General features: G+C 39.0%; 2 protein-coding genes and 1 non-coding gene across 7 annotated transcripts; 1 reads left to right on the top strand and 2 right to left on the bottom strand.

Moving 5' to 3' along the window:
- LOC113182502 (torsin-1A-interacting protein 2-like) lies at window positions 1-27793 on the bottom strand. 2 transcript variants are annotated; one of them, XM_026388430.2, is made up of 5 exons: window positions 27714-27793; window positions 7989-8165; window positions 5042-5524; window positions 4647-4751; window positions 1-4049 (listed from the first exon to the last, which is right to left on the bottom strand). In XM_026388430.2, the coding sequence occupies exons 2-5, from the start codon at window positions 8086-8088 to the stop codon at window positions 3286-3288; spliced, it is 1452 nt and encodes a 483-aa protein (XP_026244215.2). In that variant the 5' UTR covers window positions 8089-8165; window positions 27714-27793; the 3' UTR covers window positions 1-3285. The 2 variants fall into 2 exon arrangements, with proteins under 2 accessions (XP_026244215.2, XP_026244214.2); XM_026388429.2 differs by lacking the exon at window positions 27714-27793 and adding an exon at window positions 23558-23635.
- On the bottom strand, window positions 13244-27798 carry LOC113182503 (torsin-1A-interacting protein 2). Of its 4 annotated transcripts, none has more exons than XM_026388434.2 (3): window positions 27714-27793; window positions 17566-17724; window positions 13244-16393 (listed from the first exon to the last, which is right to left on the bottom strand). In XM_026388434.2, exon 3 carries the CDS (start codon window positions 15786-15788, stop codon window positions 15393-15395), a length of 396 nt encoding a protein of 131 aa, XP_026244219.1. In that variant the 5' UTR covers window positions 15789-16393; window positions 17566-17724; window positions 27714-27793; the 3' UTR covers window positions 13244-15392. The 4 variants fall into 4 exon arrangements, with proteins under 4 accessions (XP_026244219.1, XP_026244217.1, XP_026244218.1 ...); XM_026388432.2 differs by lacking the exon at window positions 27714-27793 and adding an exon at window positions 23558-23647; XM_026388433.2 differs by lacking the exon at window positions 17566-17724 and having other exon boundaries at window positions 27714-27798.
- Window positions 16475-16546, top strand: Trnaa-agc (transfer RNA alanine (anticodon AGC)). Its single transcript has one exon. It is a non-coding gene; the product is annotated as a tRNA-Ala (tRNA).
- Window positions 27799-27888: the final 90 nt, after the last annotated feature.

Genomic DNA, 27888 nt, shown 5'->3' with positions numbered 1-27888 from the left:
AAAAATTAAGATTTATTTTTTATAAGAACCAGAAAACTGATTTGAATAAGGCACACTCAATGTCTACAGGAAATAAATGCAAAAGTAATCATGGTTATATAAGGAAAAGGGAAATGTCAAGTCTGACATTAATGATTCTCAATGCCCATTAATTTTTTAAATTCACAAAAGCAAAATTCAATGGTATTTAAAAATCTGGGCCAGAGATTAGCAAACAACTGGTGAAGAGCATTTTGCTGAATTTTCTCACTTTTATAAGCTGTCTTTGTTATATTCTAACATCAGTGCTCAATATGCTTCCTGTTTTAACAGACAGAAGTACAGATCAAACAAGAGCTAGATCAAAGCCTCCTTGGCAGCTAGCACTGTTCAGTTGGGCCATTGGCCCAGGGGTTGGTGGGCCAAGGACACACCAAGCTTCACCAACCAAGTGTGGAGGCTTCCAAATGAAACATGCTACAATTACTTTATTCATCGATTTTAAAAGTAGAAAAAAGAAACAAATAGCACTACTACCTTTAGCAGTATGAACCCCTTGGAACTTGCCTTTCAATCTCTGAAATTAACTAGAAAAACTAAATGTCATCCTAAGGAGGGGAAAAAACCAATGACACTTGCTCCTACAAGAAGTGTTTTACATTAATACATAATGTCATGGAAGTTATTCTGTGACAATAATTAATGATGTTCAGGTGTCATGTGTGGTATCATGTGCCCACAAATCATTTTTCAGAGTCAAATAAGCAAATTGCCACAACAATAAAAGGTGAACAACTAAATACACAAAAGTCTGAAAAATGAAAAATGTAAAAAATAATGGAATAGAAACTAATAGAGTACCATATATAATAGATTTTAATTATTTGCATATTTTAAAAATATAGTTTTATACTGTAAAAACAATCATTTTATTCATGAGATTATCTGCTTTTTCTAAAAATGATTTTTGAAATAATGGACAGAAAACTGACAAATCTCAGTCAATTGCACTTAAGCATACTTTTCCTTCCATGTATAACAAAAGCTAAACAGTAAACAAGGAATTGAGCAACTTTTAGCAATTCTTCTAAATTATACTGAGAGCAAATGATGAAAATCCATATTCAACCGAGTGAAGAAACAGTTCCCTCTGTTTCAAGTGTGATGTGAATCACTGACAGAAACTAGATCTGTACTTCAAACTGGTTCCTCTATAGATCTGAGGTAGCACACACAGGTCAGCAGGCCAACATAACAATTCTACAAGGCACCAATGGTTGTGTGTAATGTAATACTAGCATCGAAGATCTAAAAATACTGGAAAAATTCAACTTATGGCATATAGAGTTTTCTTCTATTTCCTGATTTTATATTGGACTGACCCTGATATTACATTCACTATGGTTTAACTTTGTGTTCAGGTCTTTTCTCAAATCTATTGAGGTTCTTTCAAGTCAGTACTCCTTTGGGGATATCCCTGCACTCAACTGAGCACACTTAAAGCCTTGCTCAAAACACATTTTTTTCCTCTGGCAGATATTCAAATAAACTTTTCCCCATGTCTTTGTAATCTTTTTGGTATCAATACAGATCCTTACATCTTTTTAGTGTTTCCTAAAATCCTTCCATTCTTCAATCACAAGAATTCTTAACTAATACACATGTGTATGCTTTCACAGTCAAAGAGAAGCCAAAGTCTAGTTAAAACATTCCAGGGCTGTGGTGATAGTCCATGTAATGGAACAGACCTTTTGTTAGGTCTACATTCTACTAGTGTTCCGCTTTCAAGAGCTCAAATGCTGATCAACAACTTCTGTCTCCATACACATTGTTCTCAGTTTGTCTCACAATCACAGATCATCATTCAGCAATTGATATTGGTCATTAAAACCTCTGAGACTCTACCATTTCTGCCTCTCCTCACCAAGTATAACATCTCTTGCACTTCTATTTTGCAGTTTTGGGGATCAAACCCAAGGCCTCACACATGCTAGGCAAGCACTCTACCACCAAGCTACACTCCTAGCCCACATTTTCTCTGATTTTTACCCTAATGGTGCTTCTAACTAGCTATCTAAAAATGAGCTGCAGTATACAATGCTCCATCACAGCACAGCCAAGAAACTTTGGTGAAGTTATGCCAATGTGCCCGTATAAAGACTACCATTAACTTGGTTACTAAAATCTGTTCTTCTGAAAATGGTACTCAGACTCTCATCCTAAACAATGACAAAATTCCATTTAGGGAGACAGAAATGATTAACAGAATGAACAAAAGCATCAGAAACATGTTGGTAAATTCTAGCTTATACATTCTAATCCTCATTTGTAGGTCTTTCTCTTTCATAAATAGTACAAGTATACAATAAACCTATTTTTCATCTTCTGCCTGCTCACAAGGTTTAATCTTTATTTTTTTCTACTTATTTCCTATATTCTAAGGTGTTTTTTCACTTATTGATTTTCAAACTTCATTATCATTGAAACTGTTCCAATGAAATCATACAGAGATCCCCAACATATAAAACTGTCAAAAGCAGAACTGCTCTGATAAAAGCGTAGGGATCCTGGTAGACACAGTGTTAAGAATCACTGCTCTAAATCATTAGGGAAAGCTGACATAAAGACACAGCCAATTGGAATGTCTTCACTTCCAATGATTACAAGCAATTTCCCATTGATTCCAATATTTAAGAACATTTTTGAATATAGCTTGCTTGACCTCAGCTCATTAACGGAACAAAGGTGTAGTGCTTTACATAAATTGAGTATTTAGGGATCTGGTGGTTTGAATTCTTATTTCCTTTTTTCCATACTAGTCAAAAGTACAAACTAGTATAAAATATCATCCCTCAACTTGGTTATTAAAGCAAGTTTTTAAAATATTTAACATGACTGAAAGGTTTCTAAAAATGATCACTGCTTCAAACTCTGATTCAGTCCAAGTCTAAAAAGCCTCTTTCGTCTCCCTCAAGAAAACAAATGTCACTCTGTAGTTACTCTGAGAATAATATCTTTCTGTGCAATGATTCTGTTATATTTTGGGATTTTAAAAATCCCTCAGATTTCTATATCATGCTATATCTCAAACCTGATTTACTTGAAAAGGTCAATTTTAGCTTTGTCAAAGCTTAGATTAGAAAAAATTTACAGAAAGTAAAAAAGTGAAAGCTGTTTTCTAAACTAGGCTCGTTGGTGTTTTTTCAGGCTGTTCCCTCCCTCTCTCCACCTCCCTCCCCCTCTCTCCACCAAAGGGCAGTCTGAAGCTCTTCTGCAAACCAGGGCCTTCCGTTACCAGCTCCCTGCTTAGCTTGACAGAAGGCAGCCCTGTTCCTCTATGTTCCTCACGGGCTGGACGGGCAGCACCAGGTGTGAAATGCGGCTCCACAGCCCGCTCAGTTTGTCAGAGTCCATGTGGTTGAAGGAGCTGGGAGTGTTAGAGTTGGTAAATTTGGCCCAGAGTAAATCCCTCACTTTTTCTTCGGTTTCCCTTGGGCCTACAGTGGCCTCTAATGTTTCCTCCTCCAGTAGCACGGTCAGGACCAGGGCCACATCTTTAAAGGCCGCATTCTCATGATCACAATACTTGTAGAAGATCAAGGTGGAGCCTGCAGGGAGGGATTCAAAGTGGTGGACCACGGCAGCCTTCTGGCCGTTCTCAAATCCAGAGCTCAGCTCCAAGTCAACCCACAGCTTGACCGTGTCGCTGTCGCTCATGGCTCTGTCCGCCCCATCAATCGTAATGGCAGAGACTTTCTGGGAAGAGGTATAGGCATCAGCAACATGGTGGCTCAGGCACTTAAGGGTTTCTCTTCCCTCTCGAGCTGCTGTGAATATGATGGTGGCTGGCTCGGTGGGGTTCGAAGAATTCAGGTGCTTCTGGAGAAACTTACGTCCTCGCTGCCACAGGAAGGGACTCTGGCCCGGGAATTTGTCCTTCAATTGGCTGAACTGAGCCAAGAAGGCCTCTAACGCTGGATTTGGAGGCACTTGCTGGACTGGGGAGGAATAGTAGCTACTAACTGAACTTAACACAAAAGCCACGATAACCAGGCAGCCAAGAAAGAAGCCTGTCAAAGAAGGAGAAAACGAGAGAGAGCAGAGTCAGATGCAAAGCCTGTGGTGACTGAAATGAGGCAGAGTGCTCAGCTCTCACAGGGAGGAGTAGGTTCCTTCCGCCTGAATCTTCTAAACTTAACAATTAAAGTCTACCAGAAATACCTTTTATCTCTTATTTTTTAAGATATGGCATTTTTGTTAATAGGTAAAAGTGGATTATATTTATCTTTTGTTGTCACTAATGTTTTTAGAAATGAGCTATTAGTATTTTCTTCCACTTTCTCAAAATGCTTACCACCTACAGCAATCAAGTTAGTACTCTGACTGGAAGGCGGGTTTAGTTTCTTGTTTATGAAAAGCCTTCCCACAGTGGGGATTTCCATTTTGTTTAAGCTCAGCAAAACATCAGCCAGTACCCCTAAGGGGGAAAAAATCCTCAAACTTTCTTGTTTTATTTTACTATGACTTGCTATGACTTGCTATCAAACATTCTTTAGAAAGATATTAACATGATATTAAAACCGTTTAACTGTGCTGGTTTTCTAGATATGTTCACTGAGGATTTATGAATGTGTTCAACACTACAATAAAACCAGGTTTGTTCTCACCATAGTTCCAAAAATTCTTTTTAGTAATCTTTCTTATGGTGGTATCCTGTGCAATCTCTTCCTTTTCTTCCAATATTTGTGTTTCTGGCTCATGACTTTCAGCCTCTGGAGGGAAGGGGAGGAACAATATTATTTTTAGACAGTACACTAATAAGAGTGTGTATGCCTTTATGACCTTTCACCTGACACTGAATTTCTAAACTTTGAAAAAATTTCTTTTATGCCACCAAGATTATAGATTAGCTCATTCCACTCTGTCAGGTTCTTTCCCACACATCAACTGCATTTTTAAAACAACGTTTTCTTTTCTACTCACAGTGAACCTGCATAATCCTGAAATTGTCCTTGGTAACAGGGCAACACCAAACAGGGTAGGGTTAAGTGGGTCCCCTCACCTGGGGCAGGTCGTCGCCTCCTCAGTGAATCCTGGCCCTCCGGCCCTGCGCTGGAATGACCAGGACTCGGGGCTTCTGGAAAGTCTTCAGCAGGTGGCTCCTCAGAAGCACTTCCCAGGCCTGCTGGCGCTCTTCCCACCTCCTGGCTTGGAGAGCAGCTGGGATCTGGATCCTGGGGATTTTCACCCAGCCCTTCTGAAGGGAAGTGGTGCCCTCGAGCGCTAGCCTCAGAACTGGGGCTGTTCTCGTGCTCTGTTTTATCCTCTGGATGGCTCCCAATATTTGTTTCATCTGGACTTTCTGATTTATCATCTGTATCTGCACTTTCTAGACCGTTTGCCTCTACCTCTTGGTGGTCTTCGTTAAGACCACAGGCAGGGTGAGGGGTCTGAGCTGCTTCTTCTTCAATGGCACTTGCTGTCACTGTGGTCTCCTGTGCCTGAGAATTTATTGATGGATCATTTTCCAAAACCTTCTGAGAGTCTAGTAAGATAAAAATTTAATTTTTATTGGAAAAAAACTTCCCCCATATTTTTTGTATTTTAACAAGGTCCCTGATTGATATTTATATAGATTTTCCTAGTTAGAAAGTACCCTTCCTAAAGAGTATTTGTCTCTGACCCACTAATGGTGATTAAAACAAACTCATTATCATGTTAATAAATCTAACAGCTAATACTAATGTAAAACAATTTTGAATGACAAAACTAATGTTTGAGTATATTAAATATCTCCTCTAATGAAAGGCAGTGATTATCACTGGCAGTTCAAACCATCATGCAAAAGGCTGATGGGGAATTTTATAATGGATGAATCAAATTGACAACTGCTGAACCCACTGACCAACCTTCCCATCATTAACCTCCCACTACAGGCAATGGAGAGTTCACCATCCCCCCGTGGAGCATTCTTGCTAAACTGGACTTATGTTTGATTAAGCTTCTAGAGCTAATTACTAGTTTATAAGGAGTTTAAAAGGATGTCATCAGCAACAATAAAAATAAATGGCCAGAAAAGGGGAAAAAAGGGCTGGGGATGTGGCTCAAGCGGTAGCGCGCTCGCCTGGCATGCGTGCGGCCCGGGTTCGATCCTCAGCACCACATACCAACAAAGATGTTGTGTCTGCCGAAAAAACTAAAAAAAAAATAAATATTAAAATTCTCTCTCTCTCTCTCTCTCTCTCTTTAAAAAAAAAAAAAAAAAAAGAAAAAGAAAAGGGGAAAAAAGGAGGGGTAATCTCTCTTAAAAAAAAAACAAACACAATGTGCAGGCCAAAAAGTTTAGGTCTAGTTTTGAATAAACCAATCATTAAAGAAACCACCTATGAAACAATCAGAAAAATCTGACTGCCAGATATTTGATGATATTAAGAAATTATCTTTTTAGGTGTGATAAAGGTATTGGGGGGCTGGGGTTGTAGCTCAGTGGCAGAGTGCTTGCCTAGCATGTATGAGGCACTGGATTCAATTCTCAGCACCATATATAAATAAATAAAATACAGGTCCATCAACAAATAAAAAAATATTTAGAACAACAAAATTTATTGGATTATGTTTTTTTTGTGGTGGGGGGTAGTGGGGATCGAACTCGGGAACCACATCTGAACCACATCCCCAGCCCTATTTTGTATTTTATTTACTGAGTTGCTTAGTGCCTCACATTTGCTGAGGCTGACTTTGAACTCGTGATCCTCCTGCCCCCGCCTCCCAAACTGCTGGGATTACAGGCGTGCATCACAGCGTCTGGCTTGGGTTGTATTTTTAAAGAAAAGAATCCTTATCTTTTAGAGGGACATATTTTAGTACAGATGTCTAGAATTTCTCAGTCAGATGCTGAGGGAAGCAGGGACCAGGGAGCACAGACTTGAGAGTGTTAGCTCTGTGCTCAGGACAGACCAAGCTGTTTACAGGGAGGCTCACTTCAGCCCTCTGCTTTTATCTATGTTAGACATAATCTATGATAAAGCTCAGGAAAAAAGCAGCCGAGGAGACATATCAGTAAAATGCAGTTGTGGCCCAACTAGAACGAAAACAAACTCAACTGTGGAAAACAAAATTATGAGACAACTTGGAAAATTTGAATACCAACAGGCTATGTAATGATATTAAGGAACAATAACTTCATCTTTCAGATGTGATGATGACATTTTAGTTATATTTTTTTTAAAAATCCATCTTTAAGAGATATAAACCTAAACATTTACAAATGAAGTCATATTTATCTTGGCTTTTAAATAATCCAGGGCAGGTAAGACCAGCGCTGTGCTGGTCAAAGGTGGAGCTGGACGCTGAGGATGCTGGGGGGTGGGGGTGGGTTCATATTGTTCTACTTTTATACATTGAAAAAACTTAATAAAAGATTTAAAATAAACATGTCCTCTTTCTTCTGAAAAGTCTATTTCATATTTTGGCTATTTTATATCTCATTTCTGTAAGTAGGAAGAAGACCCTAAGTCTCATCCTTACCTATAATTGAATGATGCCCTCTAAATATAGCATACTACAGGTTTTTTGATTTTATAACTCTGAAGATCTGCCTACCATCTTTTTAAAAGATGTATGCATTTGGCCAATATTGTAAGTCCCTACTATCGAAGTGCCTAAAATATTTCTCTTCCTCATATTATAGTGAGGGTCTGCTATGTGTTAAAATTCAGTAAATAGGAACAAAAGAGAATAATCATAACAAATGAATCCACTGAGTTAGTCTTTTTACTTTAAAACTTCAGGGTCTTCTTTTTTTAATATATATTTTTTAGTTGTAGGTGGACACAAAACCTTTATTTTATTTCTATGTGCCTCACACATGCCAGGCAAGTAAGTGCTCTACCACTGAGCCCCAGCTCCAGCCCCAGCCCCAGAACTTCAGGTTTTAATCATCAGATTTTCTCTGGGCACAGCCCTAGTCTCCTACAGCATAAGCTTAGTGCCATCCCAACTAGTCTTACCCTCTGGAGGATCCCTAAGTCCACTGTCGGTCATTTTGTGTTCTATCTCTTCAGAGTTTAGGATACTTTTTTTAGTGTCTGGGTTTCCTTGTGAAGACATCTTGTTTTCTTCTCATCCCAAGTCCCAACAGACTTATGCTTCCCGCAGACCCAGGAGACAAGGCATATATACCATGACTACAATAAAATGAAAAACATTAAATGACTTTTCAGCCATGAAAAGGCAAAATGCCAGTTTCAGCTGTATTTTTTACACCTCTTTGGTCTACACAGTATTTTCTCTCTGAAATGTTCCTTGTGAAGAAAAGGTGCTTCTGGCTTTCATGAGCATTACCCTCCAAATCCTAGACCACAGAAAGAGGCCCCCGACTATTAACCGGGCACAGACGTCACGGTCTCCCAATACATCCCAGGGCTATGGCAAGGGTATGAACAGTCATACCAAGGGAGCAGAGCCCGAAAGACCACAGCTCTGAACCTGAAATGCTAACGACTCCCAAGAGCGGGTCGGTGGCCACTGCAGACTTCCGTATGGCTTGGACGACCCTTCACTGTGCAAAAGCTCACCTGTCAGATGCTCCCACTTATTAACATGTAGGAATACATGGTGCCACCCAAATTCAATGACTGCCTATGGTCCCAGGGAGCACGCATCTGGAATTTCATCACCACCCTCCTAGAGCTTCTTCCCAGCACTCTTTTGTAAAATCAGAGATGAACCCTTCCTACAAAGCCTTCCTATGTCATGTTCAGAAAATACAGGTAAAATATTATGAGCTTTATACAAAAAGACCAAAATCAGAGGCAGTTTGTAAGCAATAAAAACTTAGATCATTTTAAAGTTGTCTTATTGTCAAAAACAAATTGGTTGGGCTGTGGTTGGGGCTCAGTGGAGAGCTTGCCTAGCACATGTGAAACACTGGGTTTGATTCTTAGCACCACAAAAAAAAGATTTTAAAAATAAAAAAAATAAGAAAAAACAAATTGGTCATTAAGTTTACTTAACCTTCATTACCTGTTTAAAAAAAAATGAAACAAAGCATTGTTGTATAAATGCAAAAACACATGTGAAAGAGCTTTGTACAGTTACATTTTTTGATAGCTAGTTGGTTAGCCTCTCAAATGGGCTCTCTTTTGTTTTTCTCACAGTACCGTTGTAAAATTTAGTTACACAAACTAAAATCTTTAAAATTTTGTATTCCAAATGCCTAACACAGTGCCCAGTGTATAGTAAGAATTCTGTATTTCATTTTTAAAATGAGAAAAAAATGAATGAATATATGAATCAACAGTGTTGTGGTGTATACACTGGAAGGGAGGAATGCGGGACAGGCCCTTCTTTCCACTGATGTGAACACTTATGAACATGTCAGACTTGTAGGCTTCCTAATCACCCCATTCTTCTTTAAGATCCTGGAATTGCTTTGCATTTAATTTAATTGTGCTATCCCCTGTTATACGCGAGTTTTCCTCCTCTCTGAGTTCATTGAAGAAAATAAAAAGTACCCAATCCTTTTCAATTTTGTTTAAAGAAAATTTTCTTCCTGCCAGCCCAAACCAAGAATATTTAGAGTAAAAAGTTTTCTATGTACCAGTGGAAAAAAATTTTAGAAAGTAAAGATGCTATTCACATTGAGCATAAGGTACCTAAAAACAGAAACTAAAAGGTACACAGTAAGAAATCTAACGACAGATGTGGGAGAACTTCAGGGAGAGATAAATAGAAAAATAAGTTGTGCATAGACAGTAACAATGCAAACCATTGGTGCCAATTTTCTCCAAAAGGAATCTATAAATTCAACACAATGTGAAACACAATCTCAAGAAAGCTTTCTGATTGTGGTTGGTTTCTAACAGAATAGGCAAACTGATCCTAAAGTTTGAAAACGGCAAGTGGCAGAGGATCGAGAAGAATTAAGAAAATCCTAAAGAAGGGGCAATCTTTAATGACACATTTAACAGAAACAATGAGGTCCTGGGCCAAGAACAGACCACTGGAACATGCAGAATAGTCAAAAAAATACGTGGACGCATGGGTGTGAGTCTGTGTAAAGAAAGTTGGCTAAGTGACACACACAAAAAATTAGATTAATAAATAGTTGAGGCACAACTGACAAGTCAAATGGGGAAAAATTAGATTTTGACCTCACACAAAAATCAATTTCAGATTAAAGACCTAAATGTAAAAAGCAAAACTGTGAAACTTTCAGAAGATGTCAATATCTTTCTAACTTCAACGGTTTCTTAAACAAAATATAAAATACACAAACCATAAGAAGAATTTGACAAATGTGATCACATGATAAAAGTTTAATTACTAGACAAGAATACGAAAATTAAAAGGTACGTTGCTGACTAGAAAAATATCTGCAGCATATATGACTAGTCAAGGATTAACACCCAGAATACACAAAAACTCCCAAGTCAATAAAAGACAAATATGTTATGAAAAAGTGGGCAAAAGAGATGGACAAGCAGTTCAACGAAGAGGAAACCTAGAAGTCTAACAATTATGTAAAAAGGAGCCAAGCAAATGCTGCCTGTGAGGAAATCAGGAGGGGCAGAGCAGCAGGACCTACCCTCCCTCACTCCATCCTACAAACCTCTGGCACTGCCACAGGGGCTAGAGAAAAGAAGGGCAGAAGTGGAGACCTGGGAGGGGGCCAGGTGTGAGAAACACGTTTAAGTTTTTAAAGAGGACGAGCACAAGAAAATTAAAAGTTTAGCAGCTGTAGAGCAAAAGAAATTAGTCGTTCCAGCCAGGATGGTAGTTTAAATGAGTGCAACTGTGACAAGGGCATAGCAGTGAGGATCCAGTAAGTTTATGTATTTCTAAATTTTTAACCACTCTTAATTCAGTAAATTATGTAACTTTAGGATCTCAGGATGAAAACCGATATCTTGACCCTCAAGCAATTTCTAATCCTGCTGAGGAAACAAACAACAAATAAAGCATGCACAATTGTAATAGCTAACATTTATTGAGCACCCTCTTTGTGCCAGGCAGCAAAGCACATTAATGACCCTTTAATCTTCACAACAATCTCATATAGTTGGGACAATTAATATTCCTCCTACTGTTTGGATGAGGAAACCGAGATGCAGAAGTTTAAGAACCTTACCCAAGAACACATGACCATTAAGAGCAGAGTCAGAATTTTCGAACAAAAAGATAGCCTGGCTGTAGCACACAAAGTTTCGACTAAGACAGTTTGAAAATCTCAAACTGGTAAACAAAGCACCCAGGTCCTACAATATTAGATCTAAGTGTGAATGTGACCCTAGCATATGTGACCTGAGTGAATCTACACATCTCTCAACTTTGCTCTGCTTATTTGTTGTTGAAAAGCTCAGATGACATAGTAAATCATGTGGCAATGACATATACCATAATTAAGATTATCCACGAGCCTGAAAAATGTGACAAGGATCTGTCTGCCCTGGGTCATCCATTCCTTCAGGCCTCTTCACCTTTACACAGAAGACCATTTGACTTGTGACTACAGGCTCAACTTCAGACCTCAGAACAATCCTGTTTTTCTTGGGAGATTAAATTTTTGATAATTCAGAGCAAGTTCTAACAGGCTTTAACCCCTGTTCTAAAACTAAGACTCTACTTTATCCCGTAGTTGTCATTTCTGCCTTGATGTCTTGACCTTCTCCTCGACCTTACTATGTGAAGTATGGTCAGATTATGTTATTACACTCGAACCCCACAATGGTATGCAGTAGGCATTATAACACTGCCTGTTTCACAGATGGTGAAACCACACAGCATGGTTAACATGCCCAACATCATTTGATCGCATCAGAGTTAGAACACAAACCCAGCTGGCAGCAAAGTCATTATTTTTCCTCCTTACAAAGCAGTTTTTAAGCCATGTCCTTAAAATTCCACAGAGTCTCAAGGGTTGCCAGTGGAGACCTAGGAGATGAAGTGGGTATGAGAAGCCATGACATGCAGACTGTCACATACTTTTCGGATGCCACAGACTTGCTTTTTTACCTGTCTGCTTGGCCAGGCCTCCTGCTATAACTTATTGTCTTATTTCAATCACACACATTGCCTCAGAAGCCACTGCTCTGGTGGGTGTATATTTTCCCCAGTCTGCCCCAGTATGTTTCCACTCTCAAATCTGCCATTAAATAACTGGAAACAGGTATAATGGTCATTTTCAAAATGCTACCATTATGTCTAAGTAATACCATCAACTCCCACACAATGCAAATAGAGACTTATAAGGCTCACAATTGAAAATATCAGACCCCAGAGCAGGTTATTAGAATTAATTTTAGCAACCTATTTGTTTTAATGTCATTATTCATATCAACTACAAGGTATTCTAGAATAGTCTACAATTTTAAGCCTTGTGAATTCATTCCAAAAAGACCTAAGCTGAAGCAAAAAAAGGCTTTCTAAATTTTCTCCTTTGCTCACTTTTATGAGCTTTTCTACATGAAGTCGATTTGAGAGTGAACCCTAATAGGTGTGATAATGCCATCATGTTTGAAGGCAAAGTACCCTTGTTAATATTAAAATGAAGATTTTTTTAAAATTCCCCTCTCTTGTCCACATACTTATAATGCAGTACACAACTGTTCATGAGGATGCCTGGGGAAGTCTTAATTAAAAAGAAAAATATGGCTGTTAAGACCTAAAATATCAAGTGGCCTTCAGTCTGACATGAAACCTTTTTATATTCCATGTATAAAGTATGATAAATACAGGTTGAAGATCCCTTCTCCAAAATCCAGAGCATTTCAGACTTCAGGCTTTTGAAATATTTGCATAGACTTTATGGACCGAGTCTTTTTTTTTTTTTTTTTTTTTTTTGTACTGGGGATTAAACCCAGGGGTGCTTTACCACCAAGCCACATCCCCAGCCTTTCTTCTTTTTGAGACAGGGTCTAAGTTGCTTAGGGCCTTGCTAAATTGCTGAGGCTGCCCTTAAACTTTTGGATCATCCTGCCTAAGCCTCCCAAACTGCTGAGATTATGCGCCACCATGCCTGGCCTGGTCAAGTATCCTTAATCCCAAAATTCAAAATGCTCCAGAAACCAAAAATTTTTGAGCACTGACAAGATAACTCAAAAATGTATGAGATTTTGGAATATTTCAGATCTCCGAATTAGGGACACCAAACTACATCATTACCTTTTAGTGTAAAAACTACTCACACAGCTCCCATCCTTTTAAACCAATAAGTAAATACCTTGGATGTGCTGCTGCAGAGTTTCTCCACTACTTAAAATTGGTTAAAACAAAAATACAGACCTTTTCTCCATTTTGCTGATATTGAAAATTTCACATATGTAGACTGTTTCCTTGCCGCAGTCCGGCTGGGCAAAATAACCGGGAGGTGACAAGCAACTTGAAGGTTGAAGCGGGAACTCAAGGTAGCGGGCACCTAAGATAGCAGGCACCGCTTTACTGCAGAACAGCAGAGGTATATATGCCTGATTACACACAGCTTGACTCAAATTAGCATCATCTAGATACAGCAGTCAGCCAATAAGGAATCCTTACCATTTTAATGGCTTGGTGGCGTTGCCTCACAAACCACTCCTCCTGGCAAACTGCCAGGCACCATCTTGACTTGATTTGTGGTCCCCAACATTTCCTAGCATGTGGAAATGGAGCATAACCATTCTCTAATAACTGAAAACATTCAGATGCAACAACATTATCATAGTACTATCCTCAAAAGCCCTGTCTCTTTTTTAGGAAGAGCTTTATAGTAGTGAAGGGAGTTTTGAATCACAGGTTAATGATAAACTAAGTGGTCTTCACTCCGTTTAGCAGTCCACAGAGTTTATTCAGCAATGTAACTGGGGAGAACCATCATGATAGACATAAGGCAGAACACAGAAGTGGGTCTCTGGGATACATTCTTCACACAGACTAATAAATAACTTTAGGTTTCATAACATGCAGCAAGTATGATTTGTTGTGTGTCAACAGCCATTCATCCCCCACTTCTTCCTTCCTAAAAGAATCTTGATTGTATCAGTGGAGACCATGTGCCCCACTGGGGCAATACCAACCCCATTCCCCTTTGCCAGATTTCCCCAGGCTCCCTGGTTAACCTTCTAGTGAGATGTAAGAAGAAATCTGCTAGGAATCTGGTGGAAAGATTTTACTCCCAAACAAGACAGTCTTGAAGAGAGAAAGACTTGCTCCCTGCTTCCAGTGTCTGGTGGGATTAAAATGTCTGGGCCAACAACAAACCATATTACACTCATTGAGAAAACAAACCATGAGGACAGAAATCAAACACAAGGATCCTAGAGGTAAGGACAGAAAGAATCTGGATCCTCAATAGCATTGCTGAGCTGCTACACAAGCACTGGATTACCCAGCATCTTAATCTGAAAATTGTCCAGTGGCTTCTGAGATGTTTCCAACAGCTTTTCCCAAGTCGCCTAACTCCCAACTCTGGTTCCATGATTTTCATGAATAAGAGAAGGCCAGACATGGCCAGCAAGACTTTCTAAGAAAGATGTTTCCACTAGACTGTTCATAATTCATATAAAGTCAATCTTGGTAATTCCTTTTGCCATAAACCTCACAACACAGGTACTTTTCCATTTCCAAGGGAGGACATTTTAGGTTTCAGTCACTACAAAGACAGGGTAGTCTTTGGTTATGTAGAGCCAAGTTAAAAATGTAAACAGGCAGCATTTTTACATATTTTTGTGTAAACTATGTAAGTGTTGCCTAATAGAATGTAATTTTTCTGGCCATGACCAGTTATTAACATGAGGATGGGGCCAAACAGAGCAAGAGGAATAAATAGTTATATATGAACAAATTTTATATACACACACACTCATACATCTCTTTATCACCGATAGATGTAGAAGAGGGACAATTTAGAACAATGTAGTTTCTTATTAAAATTTATTGGAAGAATCTAGAATTCAGCTACAGTGAGGATGCTTTCCTGCAAAAGTTACTATTAGAAATACAATTATGGGGCACATAGTATGGGGCCTCCCCTCCAGGAATACCTAGTTGGATGTCAATAATTAGGCTGTACAACTTTTTAGGAGGGGCAAGCTAGTTTCAAAACATTATTTATATGCATTAGTCTGGTTCTAGATGAACCATCTGGTTAGAATACTAAAATATGCTAAATAAAATATGCTTAGGCCACAGAAGCAGACCCAATAATTTAAGCAGTTCCCCTAAGTAGTGCCTGGGTCAGATTCAGAAATGAGGCTGGGGATATAGCTTAGTGGTGTAGTGCTTGCCTAGCATGGGTGAGACCCCAGGTTTGATCCCCAGCACACCCCCCCCCGAAAAAAAAAGGAAAAAGAAAAAAAATGAATTATATTTCCATCTTCCTTGGGCTACTAGCACAAAACCCTCTACAGTCTCCATGACTTTTACTATTATTGAAGTTATTTATTTTGGCCAAGTTTTTTGTTTAAGGTTTTATCTGTTCTGGTCAAGATTAACTGTAATGCAGGGTTAAAACCAGCTACTCTGGAGTCATGTATCCTTTTTCTAACCAGTGGAGGACCCAGAAGAAATGGATGGCAAGCTTTTTCAAAGGTCCACCTGGTAAGATTTTGGGGAGCCCACTCAAGTGGGAAAGACCAAGGAAGAACAAGGCTTCTATTAGCAGGATTATCAGGATAGCATTCTGGGCAATAATCAGCTCTGTTAATACGGTCTAAGAATACTTGGTAGCATTCATTTTCAACAAGTTCGGTTTGGTACAACCAATGGCCTAGTTCTAAACTAGGGAACCACTGCTGCCCACAATCAGGGCAATGTGAATTATCGGAGAACATCTGGACTTCAAAAGACAACACAAGAAGCAATGTAACAGCAAGAGGCAAATTGACAAAGAGAGACACCCAAATAAGCAGTCCCGTTACAGGTTTGTTTAGCAATTTCTCAGTTCAACCAGCATTACTTGCAGAAGGTTCAATGTGGCTTGCACCTCAGTGCAATTCTTCAAGATTTCGTTGTCTGGTGTTCACTCAGTTGCAGCTCAATCTCTGACCTCAGGGACCAATGCAGACTATGATGTTATCAGTCACTTACTAGCAGTGCAGATCTCAGAACAGCTCTTTCAAATCCCAGCTTCACAAGAAAAGAGAGGGCTCTAGTCTCAATTAGTTATTTTTTCTTGTGCGTTATCAGCCGGTGGTGGCGTCACACAGACACGAGGCTTACTCTGCGTAGCTGGTGCTGGCACCCTTGCAGTTGTAATACACGTACCCAAGTCTTCAGGCCTTGACACTTTACAGTGCTGCAGAGGGGGTAGGAAAACCTGGCAGATTCCTCTTAAGCGTGGATCTAATGAAGTCTGTCTTGGGAGGACCTTAATCTGGACCCAGTCAGAAGTAGCTGATGCTGACTTGGATGGAGGGTCTGGGAATGCGTCACACACCTGTAAATGATAAAACTTCAGACGACTCATATGGGCTTTGCAGTTGCTCACAATATCATCAGAAACATGCATCTGAAGGGCTGGGGGTGTGGCTCAGTGGTAGAGCACTTGCCTAGCATGCAGGAGGCCCTGGGTTCAATCCCAGCACCACAAAAAGGAAAGAACATAAGAGACATGCATTTAGAACTTTTTGGATCAGTCAGGGTAGATGAGACTATAGTATGGGTTCAATCAAATTTATCTTCTGGGAGTCATGCTCATGTGAGCTCTAAGAAAGGTTTTGGATTATTTAGGATTTATATAAGACAATGTTTTTAGGACTAGATTTCTTTTTTATACTCCTTTTGCACTTCTGGAATAATAAGGTCTGTATAATCATATTTAACCTGGTTAAACTTTAAGAGCTCTAGTATATCTCTTCTGTGAAAGGAATGCCGTATATGGTATTCCCTAAACATTAACGATGTGTGGGATGACATTAATAATGTAGGCTTTCCATCACAGACTTCAATCTGAACAGGAGAAAGCTTAAAAAATTATTAGGTAATATTCTTAATAGCTAACCATAGGAAACTGGATAAAACCCTTTTGAAGGCTGAAAAAGAAACCAGTGGGGCAGGTCTCATTGCCTACGCTTGTCTTCGCAGGTCAATGCACACTGTATTTGTGAAAACAAGTATGTGAAGGCACAGCCCTGAACAAGAGACCTGATTTATCTTGGAAAATGCATCATCAACCAGTTGGAATGTGCAGATGCTATCATCACCTCTGTGCTCCCTCATGCCACTGAATGTAACTTGTAAACAGGGGGGGAGTAGGGTACCTGAAACACCGCAGCCATTAGGCAGTACCCCAGATTACCAAAATTACATCATATACTCTCCCTTTCTCCAGTGTTCTTTTTGTAAATTCTGAGGCAACAAGGGACAACATGGAACACTGGGGAGGGTGTGTAAGTGGTAAAACTGTATAAAGAACTAGCCTGAAAAGCAGGACTTACAGCCTCAGTGTAGGCAACCATTTTCCTTACAAACTTGCAAGAAGAGTCATGATTCTGATTTTAAAATGGCAAGTTGAAAAGGCAACGAAGAGCCTCCTACAGTGATGTGAAATGGGGCCCGTGTTTCAATGGTACCCAGAGGTAGTGAAAGAGTCAATATAGATTTATTGACCTGTTTTTTTGAAGTGAGATGACAATGAGTGGATGAGTCTACCGAGTCAGGCACTCAGGCAGAGTGGAAGAAAGGTAGGATCTCCGACTCAGGTGCGTTTTTGACTCAAGGACTTCCTTGGTAGTGACTGTACAGGGAATGATAGATTTCCCCGAGGCTCTGTTGACAGAAACAATCAAAATAAAATTTCAGGTGCTAGATTAAATATAGAGTGTATAGTCATAGAACAGACAGATGGGAAATAAAATCCTCATAATTGAGGAACTCATTAAACATAAATGATAAAAGCAAAGTTTCATGACTAAGTCAGATATAGAATTTGGAATTCTTAGAGTGAAATCAGGGAAATGCAATTAAAACCATAGCAAGATACTATTTTACATCTACCAGACTGGCAAAATTGACAAATCTGACAATCGGGGGCCACATATCGTTCGAGGTAAAAGCATCTCTCCCCCAGGAATTCCCATTTCCATCTATAGGAGTTGAGAGACAGACCTAGAGCTGGGTTACATCCAACTTCAAGAATCAAGCAATCACCAGAACTCCAAGTAATCCTGAATCAAAACGCTGGTGTTGCAGATGTCTCAGGTGAGCTACACTTGCCCTGGTCCCTCAAACCACAACAGGCAAGAATCAAGGGGGACTAAAGATCTCCAAGTGCTCAGAATGCCACCCATTACCAGCCTCCTTGCTCACTTTTCAGTCTCACTACCACTAGGATAAGTTGAGAGAAGGGTCAAATGCTTCTGGCACAATTTCCAAACCCCTGCACCTCACCAACACTCATAGGGTTACTACCATTATTTGCTTGCAAGCATCAGAACCAATCTCTTACCTGCACCTCTGTTCATGTCAAACATCACATGAAGCCCCAGCCTTCCTGGCTGTCCTTCATCCCCTTAAGACTCTCACTGCCCATATGGCTCTGAGAGCAGAGAGAGAAAGCACCCACTCCCCTTTCTTAACTTGACCCCACAAAATATGTTAACATCTTGCTATATTACAAGTTTTAGCTTTTTTGGCCACTAAAATATAAACTGCCTGAGAAGAGGGCTTTTAGTCCTTTTATTCACTGCTTGAAGTGTCCAACAAATATTTCTTAAAAGAAGTAAATGACAAGGAAGAGCAATTTGAACCCTTATACTCTAATGTTAGTGTGTAAGTGAGTAAAACCACTTCTGGATGAAGTTAGCATTATCTAATAATGCTAAAGACGTGCACTACTCGTAACTCAGCAATTCCACTCTTAGGCATATACCCTAGAGAAACCTGTGAATACACATTTAAAAACATGAATAAAAACACTGAGTAGCCCTATGTAACACCAAACTAACAGCCAAAATGCCCATGAAGAGTACAATAGGTAAATAAATCCAGGTATCGCCACACAATGGGATACTGTGTATACAGAGATAAAACTTAAAAAAAAAAAAAAGAAAGTAGCAAAAGAAAAATAATATATACATACACACATTCCTATAAATTTTCTACTTACATAAAGTTTGGAAAACATAAAATTGATATATTATTTAAGGATAAACATGCAGTAAAGCTAAGAAGAAAAGACAATAAGCATCAAACCCAGGGTAACTATTATCTTTAACTGGAGGATTAAAGGAGAGGACCTAGGAAGACATTCCTAGAATTTTAAAGATAACTAGATGGAAGAAAAAAAATGTTCAATATATCACAATTCCTAGTAACTTACAGCATTTCTATTCAATATTTTATAATTTAAAAAGAGCAACAATACTCTTTGAAAAGATCAATATGGATCTTTGCTTTTCTCCTGAAATTGTTACCACCATTTTTTCTACAGAAATGAGGTAAAAGAGGCCTACCTAATGCTGGTATGAAAAAGAATGTTTATTTTGGCATTCCCCATGAAGGAATGCATTTGTGTGTAGGAACACTGCTATTTCATACAGTGTCTCTGCACCAATTAGAAAAACAAACCCTTCCTCCAGGCAATCTGCAGCTTCCAGCACCTCACCTAGCCAGGTATTCAACCACTCACAGTAACACACCATCAGCTACTCCTATTGTCAACAACAGCTAACAGCAGACCTGAGGAAAGCCACTTTCTCTTCTAAGCACTTTATGTGTATTAACAATTTAATCACCACGATAATCCACAGGAGGATTATTATCCCCATTTCATAGTTACGAAACAGTTAAGCAACTTCCCTGACGTCACATGCATAGCTTTAGAGAAACCCAGATTTGACCATCCTGATTCAGAGTCTTTTTACTCTTAACCACTATGAGACACTCCCTTTCTAAAACAGTGACAGTTAATACTTTAGAAAGTCCTTTCACAAACTGTTCACAAATTTCCAGGACACGGTTTGGTAGTGTGTATATTAGGGTGGAGACGGGAGAAATCACCTCTCATGATTTTCCACCCCCATATACAAAAAGATAAACAGGATAGGTTTCAGGGCCTTCTGAATCCTCTGACAGTGCATATAAAAAATTTTATATGCATTTTTTCCCAGAAAGATGGTACATGCTTTTGGACTCCCAAAGGAATCTAAAATGGTTCCTAATCATTTCACTACCAAGGGCAACTTTTGTTCCCCCCATCTCATTTTGGAAAGACATTCTAACAATCTGCACTCTCATAGCCTCGTAGATTTGCCAGTCAGAACTTCTAATAAAAAAACTAGTGTTATTAGCTTTAGTTAGAACTTTCAACATTTTAAACTAGAAATACTATTCAAAATATCTACACTATAACGTTGGAAATATTGAGATACCCTGAATTTGCTTCCTTCTTCAATTCTACTAACGCAAGTCAAAAGCAGTTGATTTGGGGCTGTGGCTCAGTGGTAGAGTGCTCACCTAGCACGAGCGAGGCCCTGGATTCAATCCTCAGCACCACATAAAAATAAGTAAAATAAAGTTGTGTCCAACTACAACTAAAAAATAAATAAATTAGCAGTTGATTTAAGGTAAAAGTATTACTATCATTGGGCTTTTAGAAATGCTGAAAATATCTTGAAAACTACCATTACCCTACTAACGATTAAACACAATTCTTTAAGGGGGACTCACCATGGGCCAGACCCAATGCCAATTATTATAGATAAGAAAAAACAATCTTTCAAGACTTCTATGCCCAGGGAATCCAGAGTGGAATCAATGCTATAGGTGAAAGCTAAGGACGTTAGAGGGATATAAAAAAAAGATCACCTAACATTTAGCAAGGTCACAAAAGAAGCTGGAATGCCTCTATTTTCAAACAAACTAAATGACCAAACACAGTGGGTAAAAAAACAAAGCTTAAAGAGGTCCTGTACAGCACAAAAGAAACTACCAATCAGTTTTTTTGACTGTGAGAACTAAAGTAAATATAAGATTCTTCCTGAAATTGTATTAGGGGAAATTTAGGGGGGGCGGGGAACAGTACTTTAGCACCAAAATAGAAAATGCAGTTCTAGCTGGACATGGTGGCACACTCTTATAATCAATCCCAGCAACTCTGGAGGCTAAGGCAGGAGGACTGCCAAGTTTAAGTGCCTCTGGGCTCAATTATCACTATTAAAAAAAAAAAAAAAATGAAGTTCTGTTTAATTCACTGAAATTTATATCAGCTAACCACAGCAGCTTTAAACATAATAAATAACATTCTTTGTTATTTCTTTAACAAATTGTTAGTAAGCAAGCTCAAATTTGTCTTTGATAGACAAAAATTCGCTCATTCTTTTTAGTGGTCGAATATAATTAAGTTTCGGACTAAGTCTGATTATTAATTATTAATTATTAAGGTGACAAATTTTTTAATATATATATATATTTTTTAGCTATAGTTGGACATAATATCTTTATTTTACTTATTTATTTTTATATGGTGCTGAGGTTCGAACCCAGTGCCTCTCATGTGCCAGCCGAGCACTCTACCCCTGAGCCCCAGCCCCAGCCCCTAGGGTGACAATTTTTCAGGCAATATATCCCTTAAGACTTCAGCCTTGACCAAATTCCTCATATGATACATAAAATCAAAAGCACATTAAAAAAATAAAAGCTTTGATTCTTCTCAAATTTCCGCTTAAAATATTCTTTTTCACAGCATAATCTAAGGCTAATCTACAGTCCTAAGTGTCTACTTTTTGTATGAAATAGTTTCTCCGGTAAGTTTTATACACAAAGTGAAATCTTAAGAGCTTCATATTTCATGAATTCTCATTTTAGATGATTAGGCAATATGAAAATAAAAAAGCCCCTCTTTTGAATTCATATACTCTAAAATAATTCTTTATTGAAAATATTTTATAAAAAGAAATAGTCCTGAAGACTTTATTTTGTGAAGAACTACCTTTTTTTGAGCAACTACTTTTAGTGTGTCAAAGTCTTGAGATCACTGAGAGAAGGTATGTGGATGATAATATTTAGTGCTACTTAGCACAAACACTGTTGAGATAAGCTAATTTAAAAAATATGATCCTAGGATTGAGGACAGCTGCAGAATGTTCTTGTCTCACTGCAGGAACTGACAAACAAAACAGGTGTGTGTATGTGTTGTATAGTGGGGGTTGGGGGTATGTGCGCAAAGAGAACACATAGTTTAGAAGTTTACTGGCACATTCCACCTACTCTGCCCTACTAGATCAAAAGTCCATGGTTCTATCCAGTTTCCATTTAAAATACCAACAGCCAAACAGATTTCAATAGTCAGACCTGGTACAAGCTTAGGTATTTTAATATTTGCAATAGCTATTTGTGTTTATAACAAATTTCTAGGTCTTGTCCACTTCTCTGCACCAAATCCACTGTCATAATATCCCAGTACTATTTTTTCACAGTTTTTCTACTCACTTTCCAGTATTTTCACTAACTGATAACTTGTTCCAGATTTTTAAGAGGGTTTAAGAGGGAGTTTAAAACAGGAACAAAAAAGAACTCCCATTACTTCCTTATGGAACTGTTTTTAACAGAGACTGAATGCCTGGAGCGGTTCAGATACTACACGTACTTTCTGATTTTTTTTTCCTGCTTATCCTTCTTCCTCCCACTCCCAACCCTTTGATTCATATCTCTCTGGTTTAGCCTGACCTTGGAAAAGCAATAGCAATACACAAAAAATTCAAGAGTTTGCTAAGATTTCCAACAGTGGGTGCCATAACTGACTCTCAATTTATTACTCACCTTCCCTAGTCACCTTTTATATCTACTTCAAGTGAACATATTTTTATTACACTTTTTAGTATGAACTAATTTTAAGACTTATGGGAAAATTGCAAGAATTTAGTTTAAAAATTAAAAAGTCCCCTTATATCCTTCATTTAGCAACTATATAATTAAAGTACAATTATTAAAACCAAGAAATTAACATTGGTGCAAGTCAATTAAAATAATATAGTCCATGTTTCATTAACATTCTTTTTCTGTTTCAGGGACCCCCATTGCACTTAGTTGCTATTTCTCCTTAGTCTCCAATATGTGACAGTTCCTCCATTAGTTCTCATTTGTGACTTTTCCTCATCTTTGTGACTTTGACACTTTGGAAGAGTATGATCAGTTTGGAGAGTGTCCTTCTGTAGGTTTGTTTAACATTTATCATGATGAGAAAGACAAAAGAGGTGATGCATTTTTGGCAAGAACAACAAACACCACAGATGCAATGCTGCGTCTTTCTCACTGTGTCCCACCGCCAGATTCATGACGCCCAGATGTTTTATGTGATGTAAACCTTGATTACTTGGTCTACAGTTTCTCAACTGCTGAGTTATTATTTTTCCTTTGTAATTAATAACTATCTTTGGCAAGATACTAGAGACTATGTAAACAGCCTGATTCTCCACTAACTTTCACCCACTACCATATAGGCAGATATCATCTGCAACATTTAGTATGGTGCTATTTGCCTACTGGTGATTTTCTATTTCCTTCTTTCCTTCTGTTTATTAATTAAATTCCTCTGTAAGAGTTATCCCTTCTCCCTTCTTATTTGTCTATTCGGCTAGTATTAATATAGACTCATACTTACTTTGAGGGTTAAAATTCGACCACTATTGCCAGTCACAGTTGTACACGCCTGTTAATTCCAGCAACTCTGGGAAGCTGAGGCAGCAGGATCACAAGTTTGAGGCCAGCCTGGGCAACTTAGCAAGACCCTGTCTCAAAACAAAATAAAAAGGACTGGAGATATAGCTCAGTGGTAGAAAACCCCTGGGTTCAATCCCCAGTACCACAAAACAAACAAACAAACAAACTCAATACTATCAATACTCATTTTGTTATTCTCAGTTTTAACTTGGCCATTAGACAATTCTCCAAGTTGCCTTGTGCCGCCACTGTGCCTGCATCTCAGGAAGCTAAGGCAGAAGGATAGCAAGTTCAAGGCAGCCTCAGCAACTTAGCAGGGCTCTAAGCAACTCAGCACAGACCCTGTCTCAAAAGAAAAAGGGCTGCGGGTGTGGCTCAGTGGTAGAGTGCCCTGGGTTCAATCCCTAATACCAAAAAAGAAGATTCTCTAACTTGACTTTTCTCTTTTCAATAAACACCCAAACTTTTGAGTACTTCCTTAACTTCAAGCATCATGACATGTTCCAGGTTCTCTGGTATTTTCTCTGTCCTGGCCCGGGGAAATCAACCTGGTTCCTTCAAAAATCAAGATCTAGGTGCTCAATGCTATTGGGATGTCACTGTCAAGCCAACAACTGGAACAATAAACCCCGCCCCCTTTTTTTTCTTTTGAGAGGTCTCACCATGTTGCCTTGGCTGGCCTCTTAACTCTCAATACTGCTGCCTCAGTGTCCATGTAGGTGGGATTACAGGCACACCACCATGCTTACCACTAATATTAATATTATGTTTCCTTACAGTACTAAACTTATTAGCTGGGAATAATTAGTATCTCCTGGGAGTTTGTTAGAACTACAAATTCTTGGGCCCCACTCCAGATCCATTAGACCAGAATCTCCAAGGTCTCCTAAAAGAATTTGTTTTAACAGGTCTGCCAGATGATTCTGGTGCTCACTATAAACTATAAGGTTCAAGGAGCATCCTTCTTTATTATAAACCCTATGTTTATTATGTTTATTATAAACCTATGTTTATTTTTAAAAAAGGAAAGTGTAGTCCTAATAACTTCCTTGCGTATAAATATTTTTATTGCCACAACTAATAAAACAGATGAGTGGCCTCATCTGTTAAGGATCTAAACACTTCCCTATTCTTTATCATTTTCCTATAAGATGATGTTTACATCTGGTGGTCTAAGTAGTTATCATGTACAGATGCTGTTACTTTTATACAAAGAAGCTGCAAGTCATCCTCCAGGATTAACTCCTGATTATTACATATATGATCTAGTAGCCATGTAATGAATCTACAAATATAGAAGCCAACACGGCACTTGCCACTAAAGCCGACTGCCTTGGCATTAATGACTGCTCCTGCTTCTGATCTGAATTCTCTCTCTTCGCCTTTGGTTTTCTTAACCACAAAATGGAATAACACTAGTTAGAAGACAGAGGCAGGGTGCAGATAAATTAGATGATATGTAACACCACTGTGGGGCGTAAAAAAGTTCTTGAAAACGTTTTTTTTTTTTTTTTTAAACATACTGGGGAATGGGAAAAGTAGAAATTGCACTAAGTAAAGTTCTGCTGCTTTTTTACCAGTAGATCAGAATAAAGGCAAACCCAGAGAGCTCTATTCATATAGTTACAATAAAACTTTCAGAGCCTCCTGATGCAGGAAGAGCACAAGTTTGGGAAACTTATCAAGGCCTTGTCTCAAAATAAAAAAGGCTAAGGATGTAGCTCAGTGGCTCTGGGTTCAATCCCCAGTTGGGAAAGCAACAACAAAATAAAAAGAACTTCTGAAGTTAACAAACCAATGTTTGTACATTTACAGTCATGGACTACAGAAAAATACATAAAAGGTAAAACAATTTGATGTGTTAAGGTAGTGGAATTATAGGTGAATTTTCTTCCTCTCTAGTTTGATTACCAAAATCATGTAATAAAACTCCTTTAATACTAGTATGAAGGAAAGTAGCCCAATAAATAATAGCAGTTTCCACTCATCTGGAGTCCTTATACTATCCCATTTAATACTCCAAATGACCCTTTGAATCTCTACTAATAAGGAAATGGCTCAGCACTACAAGGTTATCTATGAGAGTCACATTGTCAAAGAACAGGATTCAGACCCAGCTATACTCCAAAGTCTATATGCATAACCAATATTGGGGACACCATTCCTTATTCCCAAACACTTGATTTTTCTGCCTGAAATTTATGATCAAGTATAATCACCATACTGAATCATCTCTTGTGAGCACGGCTTAAAAAGCGGTTCATAAAATACAGATATAATCAGCTGGAAGAAAAAAAGCCACCCAGCAATTCTTTATTCTTTACATTTTTGGTGTGTTGTAGAACCTCCAAGTTTATATGCTTTCACAGTTGGCTTAGTGCACAAACTCAAATAGATAAAGCAGATAAGGATTCTCTGAGCAAACTTCCTTTGGGAAATTCAAGTGGCACTTAAAGAAATGTGGACTTCTACAAATACAATTTAAAATGACTTCTCAGGTTAAAAATAAATCATATACAAGATACAACGTATTACCAACATATCCAATAATCCTGCAATAAGTAGCTAAATTCTGATTTATTTTTATTTTTATTTTTCATTCTGTTGAATACAGAGTCCCCAGCTTGATGACCAGTTTTGCTACAGGGTTATCATGTTACCTTGGATGACTCATTTAAGCTCTGTTTTATCTGGTTTTCTTCCTAACATAGAGATAAAAGCTTCCATAGCAAATTTTCATTTTTCAAACTATTCTAATCCAAAGGCTTCCAAAATTAAATTTTTCTTCTTCAACCATGAAGTTCCTTTTTCCATTTTCACTGGCCATTTACAAACTAACCATGTGTTTTAAAAAACAGAACGGATAAACTTTGGTAGCTGTCAAGGCTTTAATTCTTTTTTAAAAAAATATTTATTTTGGGGGGCTGGGGATGTGGCTCAAGCCCCCCCTGGCATGGGGGGGGGGGCTGGGTTTGATCCTCAGCACCACATAAAAATAAAATAAAGGTGTCGTGTCCACCGAAAACTAAAAAATAAATTTTAAAAATTTATTTTTTAGTTATAAATTTTAAAAATTTATTTTTTAGTTGTAATTGGACACGATACCTTTATTTTATTTGTTTTTATGTGGTGCTGAGGATGGAATCCAGGGCCTTGCACATGCTAGGCGAACGCTTTTCCGCTGAGCCACAACCCCCAGCCCCAAGGCCTTAATTCTTAAAAAATAAAGAGGAGGAAACAATCCCTCATATACATCCAAAATAAGTATTTTAAAACCTAAAGAGAGGTAAAACAAACAAAACCAGCCAGGCGCCAGGACACACGCCTGTAATCCCAGCAACTGGGGAGGCTGAGGCAGGAGGATCCTAAGTGTGAGGCCTGCCAGGCAAACTTAGCAAGGCCCTCAGCAACTTAGTGAGACCCTGACTCAAAACAAAAAATAAAAAGGGCTGGGGATGTGGCTCAATGGTAAAGTGTCCCTGGGTTCAATTCCCAGTACCAAAAAACAGTATGTTTAATCAAATAAGATCACTCATCTCCGGATCTCTCTAACAGTACAAAGTCTAACAAGTAAGCACTACTGATAAGCACGGAGACTTTGTTCAAAGAAGGAAAAGGAATGAACTTTTTCATAGGATATGAAATATAATTCAGAGTATATAAATATGCAAGCAAAACAGTAACTATGGGTCTTACTAAAAACTTCAAACTTTTTAGCACCATTAAGGACGAAAAAAACACTATCTTTTAAGGACTAAGATGATGCGTGCCGGGGTCCTGCTGTGCGTGGAAGTAAAAGGAGTAACCTCCACCTACGTCAGCAGATTTCCCTTTCAGGGTTCGAAACCAAAGGGAATTCAGCTCCTGGTCTTAAAATCCAAACCAACAATTCGACGCGGCGCGGCGCGGCGCGCTGGACGATCCGGATTCCGCCGGCCCCCGCTCGCCCGCTCTCCCGCGGGCTGGGCCGGCCCCACACCGGTCCCGGGTCCGCGCGAGGGTGGGGGCGGGGCGGGCCGCGGCTGAAAGGCCTCTGAAAGGAGCAAACGCCGTTCAGCTCCGGCCTGCAAGGCCGCGTGCCCGTCCCGCCTGCTTACCAGGTCCAGCGGGGATCTGGGTGGGGAGCTGTCAGCGGCAGGGGAGACCGTCAAGTGTGCCTCCTGCTCCAGACGCCGAGAAGCACCCTGCGGCCGCCGCGGCAGAACGTCTTCTGTCCCCGTCCACGTGACCGCCACCTCCGCCGGGAGGCGCGAGGAATGCTGGGACGGGTAG

This window comes from Urocitellus parryii, chromosome 9, assembly GCF_045843805.1.
Source record: "Urocitellus parryii isolate mUroPar1 chromosome 9, mUroPar1.hap1, whole genome shotgun sequence".
NCBI lineage: Eukaryota > Metazoa > Chordata > Mammalia > Rodentia > Sciuridae > Urocitellus > Urocitellus parryii.
Note: the sequence above shows the minus strand (reverse complement) of the source record. Positions and strands in the feature narration are given on the sequence as shown.